The 20,697-nt window shown below is 41.3% G+C and overlaps 1 protein-coding gene across 6 annotated transcripts in view; it reads left to right on the top strand.

The window, feature by feature from the left end:
* The window catches only part of FRMPD4 (FERM and PDZ domain containing 4), a 648,285-nt gene that overhangs the window by 568,927 nt on the left and 58,661 nt on the right, over positions 1–20,697 (top strand). For all 6 annotated transcript variants that reach the window (XM_070462629.1, XM_070462627.1, XM_020908849.2 and 3 more), the window contains one exon: positions 18,507–18,552. In XM_070462629.1, coding sequence (XP_070318730.1) covers positions 18,507–18,552 — 46 coding nt within the window. The remainder of the gene's footprint in view (positions 1–18,506; positions 18,553–20,697) is intronic.

Raw genomic sequence — 20,697 nt, 5'->3', positions numbered from 1 at the left:
TTTATATATTGTAGTGTGTATCTGCCAATCCCAAACTCCTAATTATTGCCCTGCTTTCACCTTTGGTGACCATAAGTTTGTTTTCTATGTCTATGAATCTATTTCTGTTTTGTAAATAAGTTCATTTGTATCATTTTTTTTAGATTCCACATGTAAGTGATATCATATGATATTTGTCTTTCTCTGACTTATTTCACTTAGTATGATAATCTCTAGGTCCATCCATGTTGCTGCAAACAGCATTATTTCATTCTTTTTATGGCTGAGTAGTATTCCATAGTAAGCACATACCACATCTTTATCCATTTCTCTGTCAATGGACATTTAGATTGTTTCCATATCTTGGCTATTGTGAATAGTGCTGCTGTGAACACTGGCTCCATGTGTCTTTTTAAATTAGAGGTTTCTATGGATGTGTGCCCAGGAGTGGGATTGTAGGATCATATGGCAACTCTGTTTTCAGTTCTTTAAGAAAGCTTTGTACTGTTCTCCATAGTACCATTTGCCTGATTATGGATATTCAAGGGCAAGTTCAATCACATTGGAGCTCTTCATAGTTCCAGTTCTGACCCACGTGAATTGGAAGGTAGTGGCTATGATCACTAACTGTTCATAATACCCAAGAGCTCCAGCTACTTCTGGCACCGGAACAACCTCATTTGTAGTTTCCATTTCATTAATTCCATCTGTGCCTTTTTCCTTTTCATTCGTAGACACCATCTAGATGGTAAGGCCTCTGGACACAGGTTTCCTGCAAATCATGGTTGTATCTCCCTTCTTCTTCATCACCATCTTTACATACTCCATTTAAGCCATCATTCCACGTTCTCTGAGGTATGACCGTGGCTTCATCACTGAGTCATCTTCTCCCCAACAACCTTAATATTTGCCTGCACTGTTGGCTCAGGCAACTTTTCAAAATAAAATTGATTTTACCAGTCCCAGTTTAAATTAGCACCCACCTCAGGGTCACAGCCATATGAGGTCAAGTGCTTACATGGATTGAAGACCTTCTGTGATGGGCCCACGCTCCTGGTCAGCCTCTTTCCCTGTCTGTTCTCTGCTGTGGCCTTATACGAACCTTTCCACAGCCCAAGTGGACCATTTTCCCGCCTTACATTATTTCCTTTGGACTTATTTCCACGCTCCAAAATTCCTTCTTTTTCCTGCCCACCTAGTAAACTCCTCCTCCATCCCTGAAGACCAGTTGAAGCATCTACTTTGCTAATGCTTCCTCGAGTGTAACTTTATTCACATAAACCCTGAGAAGTGTTGACCCTTCCCCCTTCGTACCACCACATTCCCATGTATGCTTTTACATGACACCTTCATCGCAGTGATGCTAATTCTTCAGTCTAGACTGTGGGCTTTTTGAGGACAAGGAGCCTGTTATGTTCTTCATTTCCCTATAGTGTAGCATGGTCCCAGGTACCTACACGTTTGAATCAAAAGAAAAGTGAATGAATTTATGAATGAGTGAGATCCCAATTTGGCTGCTTGGTTTTCCAAACCTTAATTCTGTGTCTGGCCTCCTTCTGAAAAAAATGAATGGGTTTCGCAAATTCCTGTAGTAGCAACAGGCATTTTAGAGCTTTATTTGCTATAAGACACCCACTAAACACAAATTGTACCCATCCATTTAAATTTTCACCTGTAGCTCCACTTGGTTTCCCGTGCACAGAATGCTTTCTGCCGGCTGTTAGCATTTGATGCTACCCTCTGCCCTATAATGACTCTGATACCCTGGGGTGGTTCTCTCCAGGATGCCTTGCATCAACAGGGTCTTGCACTCAGCTCTCCCAGCCATCCTTTCTACCTTCTCTCTTCCTCAAGAACCGCCACCCCAACCTTGTGTGCTACTTATGCTTCAAAATACACTCTCCGCTAAACAGACCCAAAGCATTCCTACCTGCAGAACTGTTGGGTCCTTTGGCGCACCTGTGAACCCCTTTCCTTATCAAGCTCCTACCCATCTATGGAGACCCAGCTCCAAAGCTGCCTTCCCTGAGGCTCTCTGTCAGCTGCCCTCCCATCTCCCACAAGTCAGAGTTGCTTTTTCCCCATTCTGCGTTCCTCTGCTTACAGCTGTCCAACCCTGCCCTGCTGGGTGAAGTGATCCAATTGCTTAGCCTTTCTGCTCCACAGTTCAGTCAATTACCAAATAGAGGAAGTGAAACTTACCTGTCACTGGCATTATGGAGATTAAAAGACACAATATGGAAACAGGCTTTGCAGCCTGTCAAGATGAACACAGCATGTGTCCTTCCTGGGAAGCTCAGATGAGCCAACAGAGAAAGGCAAAACTTGGGCATGTGGACACTCTGATTGCTGATAATGACTTTACCAAGGACAGAGGGAAGGAACATTGACACAGGCAGTCTGGGTTGGATTCCTGACTCGACCTCGAATGAGCTGTGTGGCCTTGGACAAGATACTTAACCTCTTTAAAGAGAGCCTATTTTCTCGCATGTAAAATGGAAATAATGAAATCTACCTTGCAGAGTGATTTTAAAGATTAGAGAAGATGAGGGTCAAGCAGTCCATCAGAGGACTGGTGCCGTCAGTGATAAATAATGAATGGAAGCTGACATAGCTCTGATGACTTGAACTCAGATGGTTTCCGATCTTGCCTTACCATCTCCCTCGTGGACCAATGCTGATCAGGACACGCACCCAGGCAACAGACAGTGTTACATGACTTGACAAGGCCTGAGACCCAGGAGACTGAATTCTATCCTGGGAGGCTGCCGACCTGGACAGGTGTCAAGATCTTGCTTTAGAAACCTGCTTTGCAAAACACCATACTCCCGGGCTATCCAGACTCACAGTTAACAGCTGTTTAGAGCATCCTATCTCCTCCTGCAGGAGTTATTCTCAGAACCTCAGCAGTGATGAGCTCAGACAGAAGCTCCAAGAATGTGCAGCATGTATGGCCAGGGAGCAGTTCTATCCACTGCAGTGACATGAGCCAACTCCATCACTGGGCTAGATTCTCCTCTGTATCTTCTGAAATGCTATCCCTTAGGGCTCTGGAAGCTGGAATTAATAATAAAAACAATAATAGCTTAACAACAATAGCAGGCAGCAGCGTTTATGAAGACATGTGGGTCAAGGTATCTCTCATCATTTATCCTACTTTATCCAGCCACAGGGTCACGCTAGCGAGGACCCTCCTCCTGCAGCAAGAGTGTATGTACTTTCGTAAATGAGTTGTTTTTTTCTTTTATTTCCGGCTCCTGGGCTCAAGGTATTTTAATTTCCAGAGAATAAAGCACCCAAACCCTAACATACTTAAGGAGTACATGAGAAATACTGGGTGCAATCTGCTTTACACGGTCTCTTCAGTTCAGTTCAGTTCAGTCACTCAGTCATGTCTGACTCTTTGCGACCCCATGAATCATAGCACGCCAGGCCTCCCTGTCCATCACCAACTCCCAGAGTCCACTCACACTCATGTCCATCGAGTCAGTGATGCCATCCAGCCATCTCATCCTCTGTCGTCCCCTTCTCCTCCTGCCCCTAATCCCACCTAGCACACAGTCTCTAGCATATAGTAAAAAGTCTCTTGATGAGGGTGAAAGAGGAGAGTGAAAAGCTGGCTTAAAACTCAGCATTCAAAAACTGAAGATCATGGCATCCAGTCCCAGTACTTCATGGCAAACTGAAGGGAAAAAAGGAAACAGTGACAAATTTGATTTTCTTGGGCTCCAAAATCAGTCTGGACAATGACTACAGCCATGAAATTAAAAGACGCTTGCTCCTTGGAAGGAAAGCTGTGACAAACCTAGACAACATATTAAAAGCAGAGACATCATTTTGCCAACAAAGGTCTGTATAGTCAAAGCTATGGTTTTCCCAGGAGTCATGTACAGATGTGAGAGTTGGACCGTAAAGAAGGCTGAGCACCGAAGAATTGATGCTTTCAAACTGTGGTGCTGGAGAAGACTCTTGAGAGTCCCTTGGACTGCAAGGAGATCAAACCAGTCAATCCTAAAGGAAATCAACCCTGAATATTCATTGGAAGGACTGATGCTGAAGCTGAAGCTTCAATACTTTGGCCATCTGATGTGAAGAGCCAACTCATTGGAAAAGACCCTGATGCTGGGAAAGATTGAGGTAAGGAAGAGAAGGGGACAACAGAGGATGAGATGGTTGGATGGCATCACTGACTCAGTGAACATGAGTTTGAGCAAACTCTGGGAGATAGTGAAGGACAGGGAATCCTGGCATGCTGCAGTCCATGGGATCGCAAAGAATCAGATACCACTCAACAACTTAACAACAGCAACAAAGCATACAGTAGGTATGATGATCACTGTTGTCTCCGCAGAGATCCTGACCATCCCCATTCCGATGCATATTGAAACCTTCTGATAAAAGCCATGTGGCTTCACAGAGTCAAACAAGGTATTTCTCTTCTTTTCCAATTTGTTCCCTCTTTTCTTTAGGGAAAAGCAGAGTCTTTCCTCCCACCCGTCCCTGCGGGGCTGTCCATGGATGTTGACAGGTTTCCATGGACACCAATAGGCCTGGAAATAGATGAGGTAATCTGGGAAGACTTCAGTGGAGTGATTCCTAGGAAGTGTGCCAAAGGAAGAACCCAGGGTATCACTTGTTGAAGATGAGGTCACAGGAAGTTTTAGGTGAACGATATTGAACAGAACAGCTTGATTAATATAAGGAACTCATCCACTAGATGGCTAAATAGATTTGGGTCTCTAGGAGAAACTCATCATTTGAGGTTTGGTCCCATTTCTGCATCTTCTGAATGAGAAAACAGGTGACCAGAGGTGGAAGGCCTCACCCAGGCCACTGCCAGCCAGCTAAGGCATCCTCTTTTCAAATTCCCGAGTCCTGGGTAGTTCCAGAGAATGACAGCCCCAGACAGGCAGTGATTGTTTTCTCTGTTCACTAGTGTATCCATATAGCCTAGAACAGTTGTCAGTGCATAGGATGGGAATGTCAAACATTTGTTTAATCAAGTCCAGTGGTATTTAAAGCTAAAATGTAAGTGGAGAGCTACTAGGGGTATCCACTGCTGGGAGAAAAAGTTTATGAATCTTCTTTGAATCTGAGATGCTTTTGGAAATTGTCATATTTTGAGAAGGAACATGGTGTGACTCAGTAAGATGGTTCAAGATTGCTTCCAAGTAGATCAAGTAAAAAGGAGACAGGAGGCATTCCACTGCTTGATGAAAGAAAAGTCATTTTCCCCAAATGTGGTAATTCATTTTTTTACTTTTTTAAAAACTATTTTTAAAACTGTAGTGGCTCAGTGATAAAGAACCCTCCTGCCAATGCAGGAGACACAGGTTCGATCCCTGGGTCAGGAAGATCCCCTGGAGAAGGAAATGGCAACCCACTCCATTATTCTTGCCTGGAAAATCCCATGGACAGAGGAACCTGGCAGGCTACAGTCCATGGGGTCGCAAAGAGTCGGACACAACTAAGCATGCAAGTGAATAATGATAGTTGATTTACAATGTTGTGTTAGTTTCAGATGTACAGCAAAGTGACTCAATTACATATATAAATATACACACACATATATGTGTATATATTTGTATATACATAAGTTTTTTTCAGGTTCTTTTCCATTATAGGTTATTAAATGCTAACAACCATAAAAGGAGAAATCGACAGTAACACAATAATAGTAGGGGACTGTAGCACACCACTTATAGGTTATCATTGAATGAATTAATTTGAAAAACAGTTCATGTCCTGTTTGTCATGAAAGCCATAAGCTTCTCATTACCATCTCCACTTGGCAAAGTCGGCCATCCCCAGGGAGTCCAACAAGCTGCCTTTCAGCCTTGCCTTCTGAAATGCTGAGTTCCAAACAACAGGTGCACATCCTAGCCTATGCTCACTGACTCTCTGCCCTAGAGCCCCAGTGTCTGTGTCCGCCCTTGGGACCTGGCATGTACAGTTCCCTGGGAGGAATATTCTCAGTGCTGAAAACACAGAGGACAGTGATGAAAGTGAAGGCAACAGCCACGTCAACAAGATGGAGTGGATGCTCTTTAAAAAATGAACATAAAATCTAGTTATTTCCTGGCTAGGAGCAAGAAGGGGGAATAGAATTTCACAGTCACCTCCCACCTACATAGCTGTGTGGCTAGGTGGATGAAGGTTATTAAAGTCAAGGCAATGGCCAAGTAGACTTCCATCACTTGCTTCTTTAAATTATTTTCTCTCCCCTTCCTCCCTCAATCCTGCTCTCATCCACCCACTTGGATCTTTTTTTTTTTTTTTTGGCAGTATTTAAGGAAAAATAACAAAAAGAAAAAGAACTGGAATTTACATAGCACCTTTCTTCCAAGATACGAAAAGCAGTTCCCCCATCTATAATTTGTGCTCACAACAATCCTCTGAACAAGCCTATTATTATGATTATTACTGTTATGATTATTATTATTATTTCCATTTGCAGTCACATCATTTGCTGCTGAGACTTTTGGCGACTGCCTCAGTTTTTGAACAATCTAGTGCCCCTCAGCGTATGTATAAAAAAGGTTTTCACTGCCACCTCCCATTTGGTGATTGTGCCACATATTCCATGACAATCCCTGGACCTCTGTTTAATTTTTTTGCTTAAAAAATATATTAAATTCCTGTATTGAGTGAGCACTACAGGACTGTTGAGCAGAAGATGAAGTCAGCGCTGATAGAGCAGAATCAAACATAAATGTCTTGAGAACTAAGAGGGAAATGGAAAGCAGCTGTCAAGGCTAATTGACTTGAATTGCATAAGAATATGATTTTTCCTTCAGGAATTGACTCAGGATATGAACTAGGCTTTCTAACAGCTTCAACTCAGCATATGACACTACCTGTCTCTAGAAAGCCTCTTTTAGGCTACAAATGTGTATGGGCTTCAAACTGTTTAATGTTTCCAAAGTGCTTCCAGCTTACTGAATTCCTCTGGTCATGTCACGTGACCATTGACAGCAGTGCCTCCATGGCAATGGCCCTGAGATGGCATAAGCCACTGATAAATGGTCTCTGTTAATTGGCCCAGCAATCTGTTCCTTCCATGGCCCACACCCTGAGTTATTTTTAACATGAGAGATTTCATTTGGCAGACCAGACAGTGAGTCTTTCTTCTTGTCTTACTCATATTCTTTGTCCCATTAAATTCTCATTCTTTTCCACATGACACCTGTCATACAATTAGATGGAGGATGTATCAATCAGTCATCAGTTGCTTCATAACAAATAACCACAAGGTCTCAGGGGCTAATAACAACGAACATGTCTCTTTTACTGTGGTAAAATACATATAGCATAGAATTTGCCATGTTCACCACTTTTAAGTGTACGCTTCAGAGGCATTCATTATTCTCACAGTGTTTTGTAACCTTATTTCCAAAACTCTCATCACCCCAAATGGAAACTGTGGACCCACCGAGCAAGAACTCACCATTCTTCCCTTTTCAGTCTCTGGTCAGCTCACTGTACTTTCTTTGTGCATGAATCTGCCTATCCCAGATATTTCATCTAAGTGGAATCATTCAGTATTTGTCCTTTCGTGGCTGGAAATAGGCATTTCTTTCTCACACATCTGGAAACTGGTTGAAGTGGCTCTGTTAATCTTGGCCCGGTGCAAGTCTGCATCACAAGTCTGTCATCCTCTTTGGACCAGAGTGTGGTGTGCTGATTGTTGTGGAAAGCATGAATAAGCAAGCAGGAACACGCAAGGCCTTTGGAAGTGGAGGCTCTGACCTGGGATCTGCTTTCTGGTCAGTCTGTTCCTCTTCTGTTGGCCAAAGCTGGGCCTTGGCCAAGCCCAAACTCTAGGGTCAGGGACTTGATTAAAAGTGCTATGACCTTTCTGTGCCTCATTTTCTTATCAGTAAAATGAAGATAATAATATTACCTAGCTCTTAGGGTGTCATGATTATTACTGAATTGCTCTACAATTGCAGTATAAAATTGTGAGTAATATTATTGTCATTGTTAACATATAAAGAATAGAAAAGCAACAAAATCCAATAAACCTTTGTTCTTTTTGCTTTTCATTGAGGAAAAGAATTTTAAATTAGCAGAGGATGCTAGACACCTTCGTGGAAACTCAAAATGGGATTTAGATTTACGGCTAAGAAGGTTTATTGGAATTCGATAAAGCAATAGTAGTCATTTTATCCATTGTTTTTCCTACTGCTTTTAGCAATAGGACCCTTTTTCCAATGGAACTCTAACCCACAGTCTCAATGCATAAATCAGTGGAGGATTTCCAGTTGAAGAAACACAGGGGTATACAGGGCTCTTTCCACTGACACGTGTCCCTGTCTAAGAAGGGTTGCATGGAGCACAATTTGGAAACTACTGATTTAGTCCAAGTTCCCTGCTCTTACAGATGTAAGATGTATATTGATGTATATATTGATGGACTGCAGCTTGTTCCAGGAGCCAGCAGAATAGAAAGCACTTGATCACACACTTAGAAGAGTAGAAGAAATAAGGTAAAGGAAAACTATCAGAATAGAATTTAAGATATATGAATATCACGAGCTCTGGAAAGCATGATGTAGTCCCATAAAACCAGGTATCGGCCTGAACTCATGCATACCCTATGACCTGGCAGTTCCACTCCTAGAAATATACCAAACAATAATGCCTACATATATTCACCAAAAGACATACACGAGACTGTGAGTAGCAACACTATTCTTCGTGACCTCCAGTTGAAAATCACTCAAATATCCCTCAGTGGTAAAATGGATAAGGAAATTGTGATACATTCAAACAGTGGCACAGAACAATTTGGATGTATCTTAAACACAACTCAATGTGAAAGAAGAAAGGGAAATCGTTTATGCTCTGTGATTATATTAAGATAAGTTCCCACTGGGGATCAAACTATTCTGTTGTGTCCGGTGCCAGGATAGTAGTTATCCTGGGGGTGGGGATGGAGGTACATCTGACGTAGCCTCGGATTTCTCAATCTCAGCACTACTGACATTTTGGGCAGAAATTTCTTTGTTGTAGGTGGCTGTCTGTGCAGTGTCGGATGTTAACAGCATCCCTGGTGTCTCTCCACTAGATGCCAATAGCAGCCACCCTCATCGTGGCAACCATAAATGTCTCTCGACACTGCCAAATGCCCTCCTGCCATATCCCAAATGCCGCTTCTCTGCTAGATACTCAGTACTTACTGAAGGACTGAATGAGGCGAGAACCATTTAGTATCATGTAGATGTGTAAAGTAATTTTTATCACAAGAGATCCTGCTGCCCTTTTTCAATCTTAAGTGCAAAGTACCAGTTTCATCCATTAGTTTAAGATTCTTCAAAGGTCAAAGATAATATTCATTCAGGAAAAAAAAAGAAATGAATTAATTGAACAAAAAATTTAGGTCAAACCAAAACCAAATATTATTATGCAAATAAAACTCTGTTAGTAGTAGCAGTTTACAAAGTCAGAGTGCCTAACCTGAAATTTTACTGCAAAGGTTTAAAAAATGCAATTTAAGAAAAGTACTTGAAATGAGACAATTTCATTAGAATGTTAATTTTTATAATCACTGCATCATTTATATGGATTTTAACTCAATAGCCTAATATTCTTTGAAAGAAAAGCACAGCTTAAGCCTTAAATGCAGCCTGTCAGATGTGAATTGGACTGTTCAAAGAATTCTGGTCTCTCCCTAGGTTTATATTCAAGTCATTGATTGTATGTAAGCTATTAATTCTAAACCTAAAATTATAATGTGCTTTAATCCTTTCTCTAGCAAGTTCAAATACATACCCCACAAGGTAACACCAATTGTGCCTTCAAAATTCTTTTTTGTAGTGAAGCATTTTTAGTCCAAGACTCTGATTGGATCTTTTCCTCTCCCCTGAGTTTATAGTTCTTTTCCCCACCACCCCAATCTCCAAAAGCCTATAGTTAATGTTACAATTGTGCTAGCCCCACATGCAACAATCAGAGCAACCTTTTCCACATTTCCACATATGTTTGTATGACAGATTTTTTTTTTAATGTATCCATTCTGGATATCCTGTGGACTCATTAGATTGGACACTTAATCTTCCTTGATAAGAGAGCCATGTTCAATTTCAAATCCCTTTGACTCCTTTGGCTGTTTAAAAAAAAAAGTTTGCAGACTCTTTATGGACATATGATGTTTCAGTTTTCTATCACCACCCAACAAGTGAAATGGCTTAAGAAAATAGTTTCTTATCTCATGATGCTGTGGGTTCACAGGGCTCATTCACATGGTTCTTACTGCTGTCACTCATGTGGCTTCAGTTCAGTGACAGCTGGAGCAGGAGCAGGATAAAGACATGTTTGGACTGGATATCCAGGGTGGCTCTTTCACACCTGTGTTGTCATGTGCACTTAGACGGCCGACACCACTCTGTCTGATCAGGCCAGTTTCCCTGTCCCTGCGCTGCTTCTCCACAGGTGAACCACATGGTGATCGCAGGGTTGCAGAACTCTGACAGCTGGCTTCTCACAGAGTGAACGTTCCAAGATACCCATGTGGACACTGCAGGGCTTCTGGGATTCTTCTAATCAAGGCCTGGAAGTCATGCAGTGTGACTTCCATAATACTCTATTTGTCAAAAGTAAGTCACAGAACTAGTCCAGATTCAGTGGGAGAAGACTACACAAAGTTATGTGAGTCCCCAAAAGTGTGGTTCATTGAGGACCGTCTTTGGAGCCTCCATACAGATAGGAAAAGATAAACAGTATGATTATACAGTTGTTCGGGGTGAACCCTTTAACATAGTTCTTAATAAGAATCTTTCCTTAAATTCTCTTCACTGTTGCTTTGGCTACCAAACTTGTTCTCACTTCAGATCTGTTGTTTAGTCACTAAGTCCTGTCCACCTCTTTTACGACCCTATGTACTGTAAGGCCGCCAGACTCCTCTGTCCGTGGGATTTCTCAGACAAGAATACTGGAGTGGGTTGCCATTTCCTTCTCCAGGGGCTCTTCCGACCCAGGGATTGAACCCAAGTCTCCTGCATTGGCAGCCAGATTCTTTATCACTGAGCCACCAGTGAAGCCCCTCAGATCTGTTAGTATTTGCTTAGTATAGTCCCGTGCTCTGATATTGGGTGTATATATTGGGTTGGCCAAAAAGTTCACTTGGATTTTTCTATTACATCTTATGGAAAAACCCGAGGGAAGTTTTTGGCCAACCCAATATGTTTATGATTATTATGCCTTCTTAATGAATTGATCCTGTTTATCATTACAGTGATCTTTTTGGTTACCTCTTTCGCCTTACAGCCTATTTTGTCTGATATGAGTATATTACCGTGCTCTGTTTTGGTTTCTGTTTACATGAAATATCATTTTCCGTTCCTTTACTTTGAGCCTGTGTGCGTCCTTAAAGCTGAAGTTCATCTCTTGCAGGCAGCGTATGGTTGTGTCAGCAATATCACCCCTCATTCAAGGAGAAAATGGTAGTGAGAGAGACTGTAGAATTGGTAGAAAGCAAGCCGGTGCTCCTGGACAAGTGAATTCTATGATCATCCCCTCTGTCTTTGCTGTCCTGATAACTATGGTGGCTTCATTATGCCTGTTTCCTTTCTCCGCATCCCTTGAACCTTAGTAATAAAATGACAAATAATCCGGTTCTTCCTCTTTGCAGTTATTGAAGTAAAGCCAATGTGCAGCAACAGTTCAGAGAGTGTTGATGTTTCATGAAGTCCATGACAGATCACACTTAATGTGTTGACCCTGTTTGCATGCTTGATTGTTAGCTGTTTCCACCCTCTCCAGCTAATGGCTTCGGTACCTGTTAGGAACTGATACAGTGGATAATTGAAGTCTCTGTTGAGAACGGTAGAAAGGTCAACTGGATGAAGCATTAAACATCCATTTCAAGTAGTCATGTGGTGACTTTTCTAAAAAGGAGGGACAATGTTATTTCCTCCTGTTTTGCCAGCAACTGACTTTATATTATGACTAGTCATCAGAAATCTCTGGTTTTTTCATATCTCCAGGTTCAGGTAAGAGGAGAAAATACTGGGTTAGCCATAAAGTTTGTTCAGATTTTTCCATAAGATGGTACAAGATTAACCCAAACACACTTTTCAGCCAACACCTAGGATTGCGATGTTCTTCTGAGAAAAGCATCATTGGAGAAATACTGTTTATCTGTTCTTCTTTCCATAAAGAGTGACTATCCACCAACAGAGAGTTTAAGGGCTGAGATGCACTAGCTAGCTGAAAAGGATATTTTTCTATCTTCTTTGAAGAACTCTGAAGTTCAACAAGAAGAAAGACTTATCTGTACTTAGAAGTGAGAGTTCAAACACCGTTTCACTGTGCCTTACCACCTTTCTTTCCAAATAAAAATACTGCCTGTCTTTTGAATTATGTTAAGATGTGATTTTACAGTTCACATAGTCTTTCATATATCTCCCTAAATTACATCTTTATTTTGCCTTTTAAAAGCCTAACTTTTCAGCCTTTGTGAATTGATTCCTGACTTCTACTGGAGAAGTTGAAAATCATATTGTTCACTTGTTTTTTTGTAAAAAAGAAAAAAGCAAGACTCCTCCTGAATTTTGACGTGGAATATATTCTTTATATTTTAGTTTGTTTTGCTTTTGCTTTGTTTTATTCTGTTTTCCCAATCTCTGAGGAAATCTCATTGCTCTTCACATGTAAATTCGTATTGATCTCTGAATTAGTTAAGGAAATCTGTTTATTTGGTCTATGAGGGAAATATACAATAGTGCATGCCAATGTGATTATATACTGCAATATCAAGATCATGTAAATATCAAGTGGGAAAGTCAAAGAAAGGTGTCAAGCTATTCTGCTCTAAGAGAAATCAAACAAAAACTTTAGCTTCATTGTTGAAAGGGATTTTAATACCGAAAACCTCATTAGAATATGAGATTCTTTGCTTGCTGCAACAGAATCCCATCCAATGAAATTTTTAAAAAAATTTTAATTGGAGGATAGCTGCTTTATATCCAATGAAATTTTAAAATGGGCTGTGATGCCAAAGAATGACCTGCAACCACTGACATTGGGTGTCCCAAACATGTTTCAAGGGATTTTCCGTCAAAAAAATCTAAGAAAAGACTTTTGTTAAAAGAATGAAAAGAGAGGAATAAAGCATAAATTTTATAGGAGTGGTTTAGGGTAGATTAGACTATATTTTCCTGTGCAGGTCAGCACTGTGATATAGGGATTAAAGTGATGTTTTTCATAAATTCAATCATTTAAAAAAAATATTGGCACTCAAATTTGAGATTAATCTTTAAGAGTAGAAAATTCACTTGGCATTCAGTATGAAATTGTACTTCTCTAAATGTGCTCCTAACTGGATTTGTTTCAAGTCCCTAGCTGTTTTAAGCCTTCACAAAAAGAAGTTATCTGATTACTTGAATGAGCCATTTTTCATTCCAAATTCTAATTTGTCTGTTGTGGCTATTTTTAAACGGCTTTAATCTTCTTTATTTTCTCTTAGGATCTTAGGGTTAGGGATTCTAAGGAATTCAAAACATTGTGGAGTTCTTGTCTGGCAGATTATAATTAAATAATTATAGGTGAGAGAAAACAGACTAAAAACACATCCCTAGTTCTAGTGGCAAATAACATATTGGAATATTTTATTTCAATTGAGACAGCATCATTTACTCATTAAGTGGTAAAATTAAAATCAATATAGGTTATGTTTCAGATGAGTAACAGGGAATTACTATAGACACAGAATTTAGATGCTGTAAATATAATAGACATATTTTGGAAAATGGTTTCCATTTTCAAATTAATAATGTATACTGAGCAGTGCTTCTTTCTGACATTCTTGACAGGAAAATATTCTGTGTAAGGTGAAGTCATACATGGACACTACCTTTGAGACACTTACATATTAATTGCTTGTGAATCTTTCTTTGTTGGTGTTGCAGACAGAATCTTAGATGGCCCCATGGATGATCCCTGCCTCTCAATGTTCATAATTTTGTGTATTTCCCTCTCTTTTAATATGGGTGGGACCTGTGATTTGCTTCTTGCCAAAAAAATATGGCAAAGGTGATGGAATGTCACATCTGTGATTATGTTACATAAAATTATACCTTCCGTCTTGCCAAAGGATTCTGTCTCCTTTTCCGTTGCTGATTTGATGAAGCAAGTTGCCATGTTGAGGAGGCCCATGTAACAAGGACCTAAGGGTGACTTCTAGCCAACTGCCAGCAGGAACTGAGGCCCTTGGTCCAACAATCCCGAAAGAAACTATTTAATCCTGCCAAAAACCATAAAAAGTCTACCTGGAATTGGATCTTTCCCAATGGAGCTTTCAGATGAGACCTTAGCCCTGGGCAGCACTTGATGGCAGTCTCATCAGAGAACTTGGATAAGATGACCAAGTTAATTCATATTCATATGTCTGACTCATAGAAACTGTAAGATAATAAATGTGTGTTGTTTTCAGCTGCTAAATTTATGGTAAGTTGTTATGCAGCACAAAGTGAAGCTGGCTTCTGTGATAGGACAGAATACTGATCTACATCACGATGCCCAGATCCTGTGGCTCTGCAGAAGTGATTCAGTTAAGGATGGAGCAGTTTTTCCTGGATTATCCAGGTGGACCCAATGTAATCACAAAGGCCCTTATAGGTGAACAAATAAGGCAGGAGACTCAGGGAGAAATTGGAAGATGCTACATTGATGTTTTTGAAAATGGAGGAAGGGGCCATGAACCAAAGAATATAGGAAGCCTCCAGAATCTGGAAAAGGTTCCAGAATGAATGCAGCCCTATTAACACCTTGATTATAACCTAGTGAGGCCCATTTCAGACTTTTGACCTCCAGACTTGTAAGATAACCAATTTGCGCTGTTTTAAGCCACTAATTTATTACAGCAGCAATAGGAAGCTAATGCAGTCTATGCTTATTTTGTTAGCATCTAACATGAATAATGAGTCCTTCCCCAGGGGTTTGTCTGCTCCTAACAGACTGTACTGGAGCTGTGAATATTTTCTTCCTTTTCTGGAAATGAACAAATTACAAATACAGTGCCAGTGAGCATTGCTCTAGGGAAAATGAGCATCTTTTCCACAGCCTCATGGGCCCATTCATTCTCCCCCACCCTACCACATCAGACCCCTCATTCTTGCACTTACCATTTTTCTTCTTCGGATTTTAAGCACTCACTGTCTTAGTTAAGGACTGTTTGGATTCAAATAATCTGATCTATTCAAGTCAGTTTTAAATCAAGTAAAGTTGGGGGTAAATGTAGCAGTTAGGTCTCAGGATAAAATCATAAAGCAACTGTTTTTTCCCCTCTTTGCCTGTTCAGAACAGCTCTCTAGGGCCAGGTCTTCATTCAAATCTCAGGCGGGTCCACAAATATATTAAGCAGGTTCAGAAAGTTTCTCCAGTCATTTGAACACTTATAATCACAATAACTCTTATTCTGTCATCAAAATGTTTATTTGTCACGTGATAGTCAAAACTGCCAATGCCACAAAATTTCTCCCTTGCCCCTGTTTCCAACCTGGGAAGCCTGCACTGTGTTAAGGGGCATTCCTCAAGATTTTTCTCCAGCTTTGGCCCCTTCCACATTGAAATGAGGCCAGGACAGTGATGTAGAAAACAGGAACTTCTCACTGTTTTGACACTAAGGTAATCCAGTATTGGCTTCCTCTATCCATGGAAGATCATGACAGTTGACTTATGGGTACCTGTGCAGATTTCTAGACAATTTCTCTGTTGGGTTGTTCTAACTGCAGGTCCCTTGAATCAGATAGTGTCCAATGACTGGCTGTGTCCAACACTTCATTTTTCCAGTAAGGTCCTATTGCCCTGAAGGAAGCTCAGTTGAGCAATGCCTTTATTAAATGACCCAGGGCACCATATCTACCGTGTCTTCCAGATATCATCACAGGAATTGCACACTTGGAGCCTGTCTCTGTGGAAGGGTAGTAATTTTTCAAATGTAGCCTCTGCTCTTTGGCCATGTGCTGCTTCCACTGGCCTTTCCCTATTACCTCTTTTTCAGTTAAGTCATGATTAGTACCCCAAGATGAAAAAGGGTCCCAAACTCTGGTTTTAATCTCTCCTTTGAAAGTATGTTACACCCTATTTTGGCGCGTAGGGGTGACTGGCATCAGGCCTCAGCTGAACCTGCCTCAATCATTGTGGCATTCTCTAATATATGAACACATGTGGCTTCCATCTTTTTTTTCCTTCTAGGATTAGAATCCTAAGGGACCCAAAGCACTATGGAGTTAATTCCTCTTGTCTGGCTGCTGCTGCTACTGCTGCTAAGTCGCTTCAGTCGTGTCCGACTCTGTGCGACCCCATAGACGGCAGCCCACCAGGCTCCGCCGTCCCTGGGATTCTCCAGGCAAGAACACTGGAGTGGGTTGCCATTTCCTTCTCCAATGCATGAAAGTGAAAAGTGAAAGTGAAGCCACTCAGTCGTGTCCGACTCTTCGCGACCCCATGGACTGCAGTCCACCAGGCTCCTCTGCCCTTGGGATTTTCCAGGCAAGAGTACTGGAGTGGGGTGCCATTGCCTTCTCCGTCTTGTCTGGCAGGTGATAATTAAGTACTTACAGATGAGTGAAACGAAAAATAAAAGCCCATTGCCAGAACTGACGACAGATATCATACTGAGATATTTGACTTCAGTTATTTTATTGATGTAAAATGATGAACAACATTCCAGCCCTCAGGAATGGTGGGAACTAGACCTGCTCAGGGGACCCTGGCATCTGTAACCCTTCCTCTGATTCAGTCATGATTGTGACTCAGCTTCCAGCTCGTTGTCTGTATCTCTTAGTTCTGATTCTGGAGAGAAGACATCCAATGGCCTCATTCCAACACTTGGGTCCAGTCAGCTGTGCCCCCAGGATACGGTCTGAGCCCATTGCCTACTGCTGAGGGCTCTGAGGACAGCCTTGGGTAGAACAGGCCAGGCAAGACCAACAGGCACACACCACGGCTACCACACTCTAATTCTTCCTGCCACGTCGTTCCATGACACCCGGTCCACACATTCACATGCCCACCCTCCTAGAGATGGATGCCCACCTTGCCGCCAGTGTTTCAGGTCCATGCGTGCCCTGACTGGGAGCGTCCTCACCCACTTTCCCTCAAAGGCTAGTGGGAGGATTTCTTTGGGACCTAAACCAGAGCGGAATGGCTCGGTCCTAGTGCTGTGAGGCTGAAGTTGGCCTCAGTGTGCCAGACTGCTCCCCAGAACTGCTCCACAAGGCTCCATGGCCCCAGCCATGTGCTGTCATTTGTCTTGTTCACCAACTTCTCATTTGATTACACTGTTGCTCTATTATTCCGTCTAATGGGAACACGGTTTTGCACTCCAGTTAGTGGGGCTTTCTGTCAACCCTTGGCAACTGGGAATTGATGGGATCAGACAGGCCTCTCCCCACCATCAACATCATCCTAAGTGTTCTGATTCTTCATCCAGTTCTTGAGCTCTAGTCCTCCGTCTCCTCCCCGTTGATTTTTCTTCTTCCCCACCCCCAATCCCTCCATCAGGGCCCAGCTGCCTCCGCTCCTGCGGCAAATCCCATGGTCCTCCCCAGGCAATGGGCTTATAGTGAGGGTTTGAAGAGTACTTGACGCTAGAAATGCAATTTGTCGTGACTTCTCCAAAGGAACAGCACTGCAATAGATCAGCATCTCTTGAATCATTTGGGCAGGACGTCACAAAAGCAGGTAATTAATTACCACCGAAACCATAGAAAAAGTCAGCCCCTCCTCAACAAAATGGCAACTGACCTTTCTCCTACTCAGTATAAAAAAGGAACAAAGAATTGAAGAAAAACTACTGTAACCTATAATAAGATTTTTCCTCAAGGGGTCAAGTTACTTGAAAGGTTTGGGTTACTTGGGGGAAATTAAATAAACCATGACATTGTATTACATTGTCCTGCTCTTGGCTACACAGTGTTCCCTATGGTGAACAATATTTCCCAACGAGTGCCCTTCTGAAATGTTTATCGGCTCAAGATCCTAGGCATTGTTACCTTGGCCTTAGAAAGCCACACAGCATGGGAAGTCACATTTGCTGGGATCCTGTTTTTACGTAAGAAACCTACAGTGACATTTTTTTTTTCCTGATGCTGACACTAAGAAGATAATGATGTTCAGTGAATTGATAGCATTTTAAAAAATCTATCCCCTTCCAGAAAGTTGCATAGACATTTTAAGCAGCTAAAGGAAAGTCGGAAGGGGAGAGAATCAATTTTGAGAGACTCAGTTGATGCTTTTAAAATCCGACCTTCCTTCAGCGAGTTTTATTTTAGGGCCCTGCTGTTCAGTGTTGCAGATTATATCACCCAATATAAATCGAACAGGAGGCTTTCCACTGGGTAAACATTTGATTCTGGTTTTCTCTGTGGTCTGAAAGCTCACTTCTGAGCCTTTTGAATCTCCGCCCTGGGAGTCCAAGGAACATTCGCCAACATCACACATTCTGTTTCAAAAGAGCACCGTCACCGGTAGAGCCCAGGCTCTGTGCATGTCATAAATACTTTTTTTCCTCTCTCTTACAGAAGCTGCAAAGAGTCGATACTCCTCACTGTTATTCAGCCTTACCCTGTAAGTGTCCTGTGAGTAAAAGTGCCTGTGTGTGTTCTGATTTCCAGTCTCCTCCTCCCACTACATTCCAGTGAATAACAGCAGAGAGAAATAGCATGCGTTCATAGTTCATAGTACCAGTTCCAAAATCTTGATTATACGTATTTTGTACTCTATGATAGAAACCCTTCATTGGAGAGAAAAGAAAGTGATGCATTACCCAAATATCTTGGAAATCAGCTTTTCAGTCCTCTGTGCCTCTCACATCTGGAAATGACATGAAACTCAAGAATTTCCTTGTGATTCTTTTAAGTTTCCAGGTTAAGAATCACAAGTTTAAAGGGAATATATAATTGTAAAAAGTTAAAGCATGATTATTTTCCTTATCCCCATCTAAATAATTTGGTGGGACTTTAAGGTTAAGAAATAACTGGAATATGCTGATTGCTGATATATTATCCCGGGAAGCAGATGATCAAGGTTGTGGGAGTAATTCCAGTGAGAAATAGTTGTGATCTGAAGTAGAGTAATGATGGGAAGAGGTGGATGGATTTGAAAATATCTTGGACTTATACCTGATGGGTCTTAGTAAATGGTTAGGACAAGTATGAAATTTTTAAAAAGTATAATAATAAAGATATCATTCAAAACAACTATTTACAATAGCTAGGACACGAAAGCAACCTAGATGTCCATCGACAGATGAATGGATAAAGAAGCTGTGGTACATATATACAATGGAATATTACTCAGCCATAAAAAGGAATGCATTTGAGTCAGTTCTAATGAGGTGGATGAACCTAGAGCCTATTATACAGAGTGAAGTAAGTCAGAAAGAGAAAAACAAATATATATTAACACATATATATATGGAATCTAGAAAGATGGTACTGATGAACCTATTTGCAGGGCAGCAGTGGAGACACAGACATAGAGAACAGACTTGTGGACACAGGGTCGGGGGGAAGCAGAGGATGGGACGGATGTGGAGAGTAGCATGGAACATACACACTACCTGTGTAAAATAGATGAGCCAGTGGGAATTTGCTATATAACTCAGGGAGCTCAAACCAGGGCTCTGTGGCCACCTAGAGGGGTGAGATGAGGTGGACGGTGGGAGGGAGGCTCAGGAGGGAGGGGACATATGTATACCTGTGGCTGATTCAAACTGATGCATGGCAGAAAGCCAACACAACCTTGTAAAGCAATTATCCTCCAACTGAAAAATAAATAAACTTTTAAGTATATATATAATTAATAACAGAATAATAATAATTTGGTGCAGATGTTGGACATTTCAGTAGGTTGTCAGAAGGGTGGGGGATGATTCAAATTGTACTGCCTTCAGTTCCCATGATTTTTTTAAAAGCAACTGTATCATGGTGTAATTTGCATATCAAACTTCATCCATTGTAAGTATATAACTCCATGATCTTTATAAAGTTTATTGAGGTATGCAACTGTCACCACTATCCAGTCTGAGAACACGTGTATCACCCCAACAGGATTCCTTATTCCCATTTACAGTGAATCCCTTTTCCTACCCTTAGTCCTGAGCAGCCACTAATTAACTATTTACTTATTTCTATAGATTTGCCATTGCTTGTGAATTTCACACATGGGCAGTGAACTAAAAAATACCAAGTTCAATTCCTTCAGATTTTTCCCCAAACGTTTACTGTCAGTACCTTGTGTGGCTTGCAGGTGGAACAGCAGAAATTACAACCTTCTTTTTTCCTTCCCCATAAAGATTTCTACATCAGTTCAAAGGCTTTGGTATTCGCCAGTCTCCCTCTTCTGACCAAACTCTTCATCTCCCCTGTCATAAAATTTTCTCCATAAGCACTATAGGCTAGGCATTTTAGGCAGGAAAAAATATGTACTCAAGTTTGTAATAAGATCACAAGAAACCAAGTTATGCCATGGAGGAACACTGCTACATATATTAAAAACAGTTTAATATTGAGTGTTACTTTTAGTGCCAACTGTTTGACACAACTAGACACACACATACACACACACACTTGGATTTGAAATCTATGGAGACAGTAGGATGTAAAAGCACCAGAATTTGAGATCTAGCTCCCAACAGTGAACAGGTGACTCCCACAGCTGCTCCAATCCCAGTTTCCTCATCTGTGTGAGCAGAGGGTCAGATGGCATCCC

This window comes from Odocoileus virginianus, unplaced genomic scaffold, assembly GCF_023699985.2.
Source record: "Odocoileus virginianus isolate 20LAN1187 ecotype Illinois unplaced genomic scaffold, Ovbor_1.2 Unplaced_Scaffold_6, whole genome shotgun sequence".
Lineage (NCBI taxonomy): Eukaryota > Metazoa > Chordata > Mammalia > Artiodactyla > Cervidae > Odocoileus > Odocoileus virginianus.
This window is presented reverse-complemented; position numbering and strand designations above follow the sequence as displayed.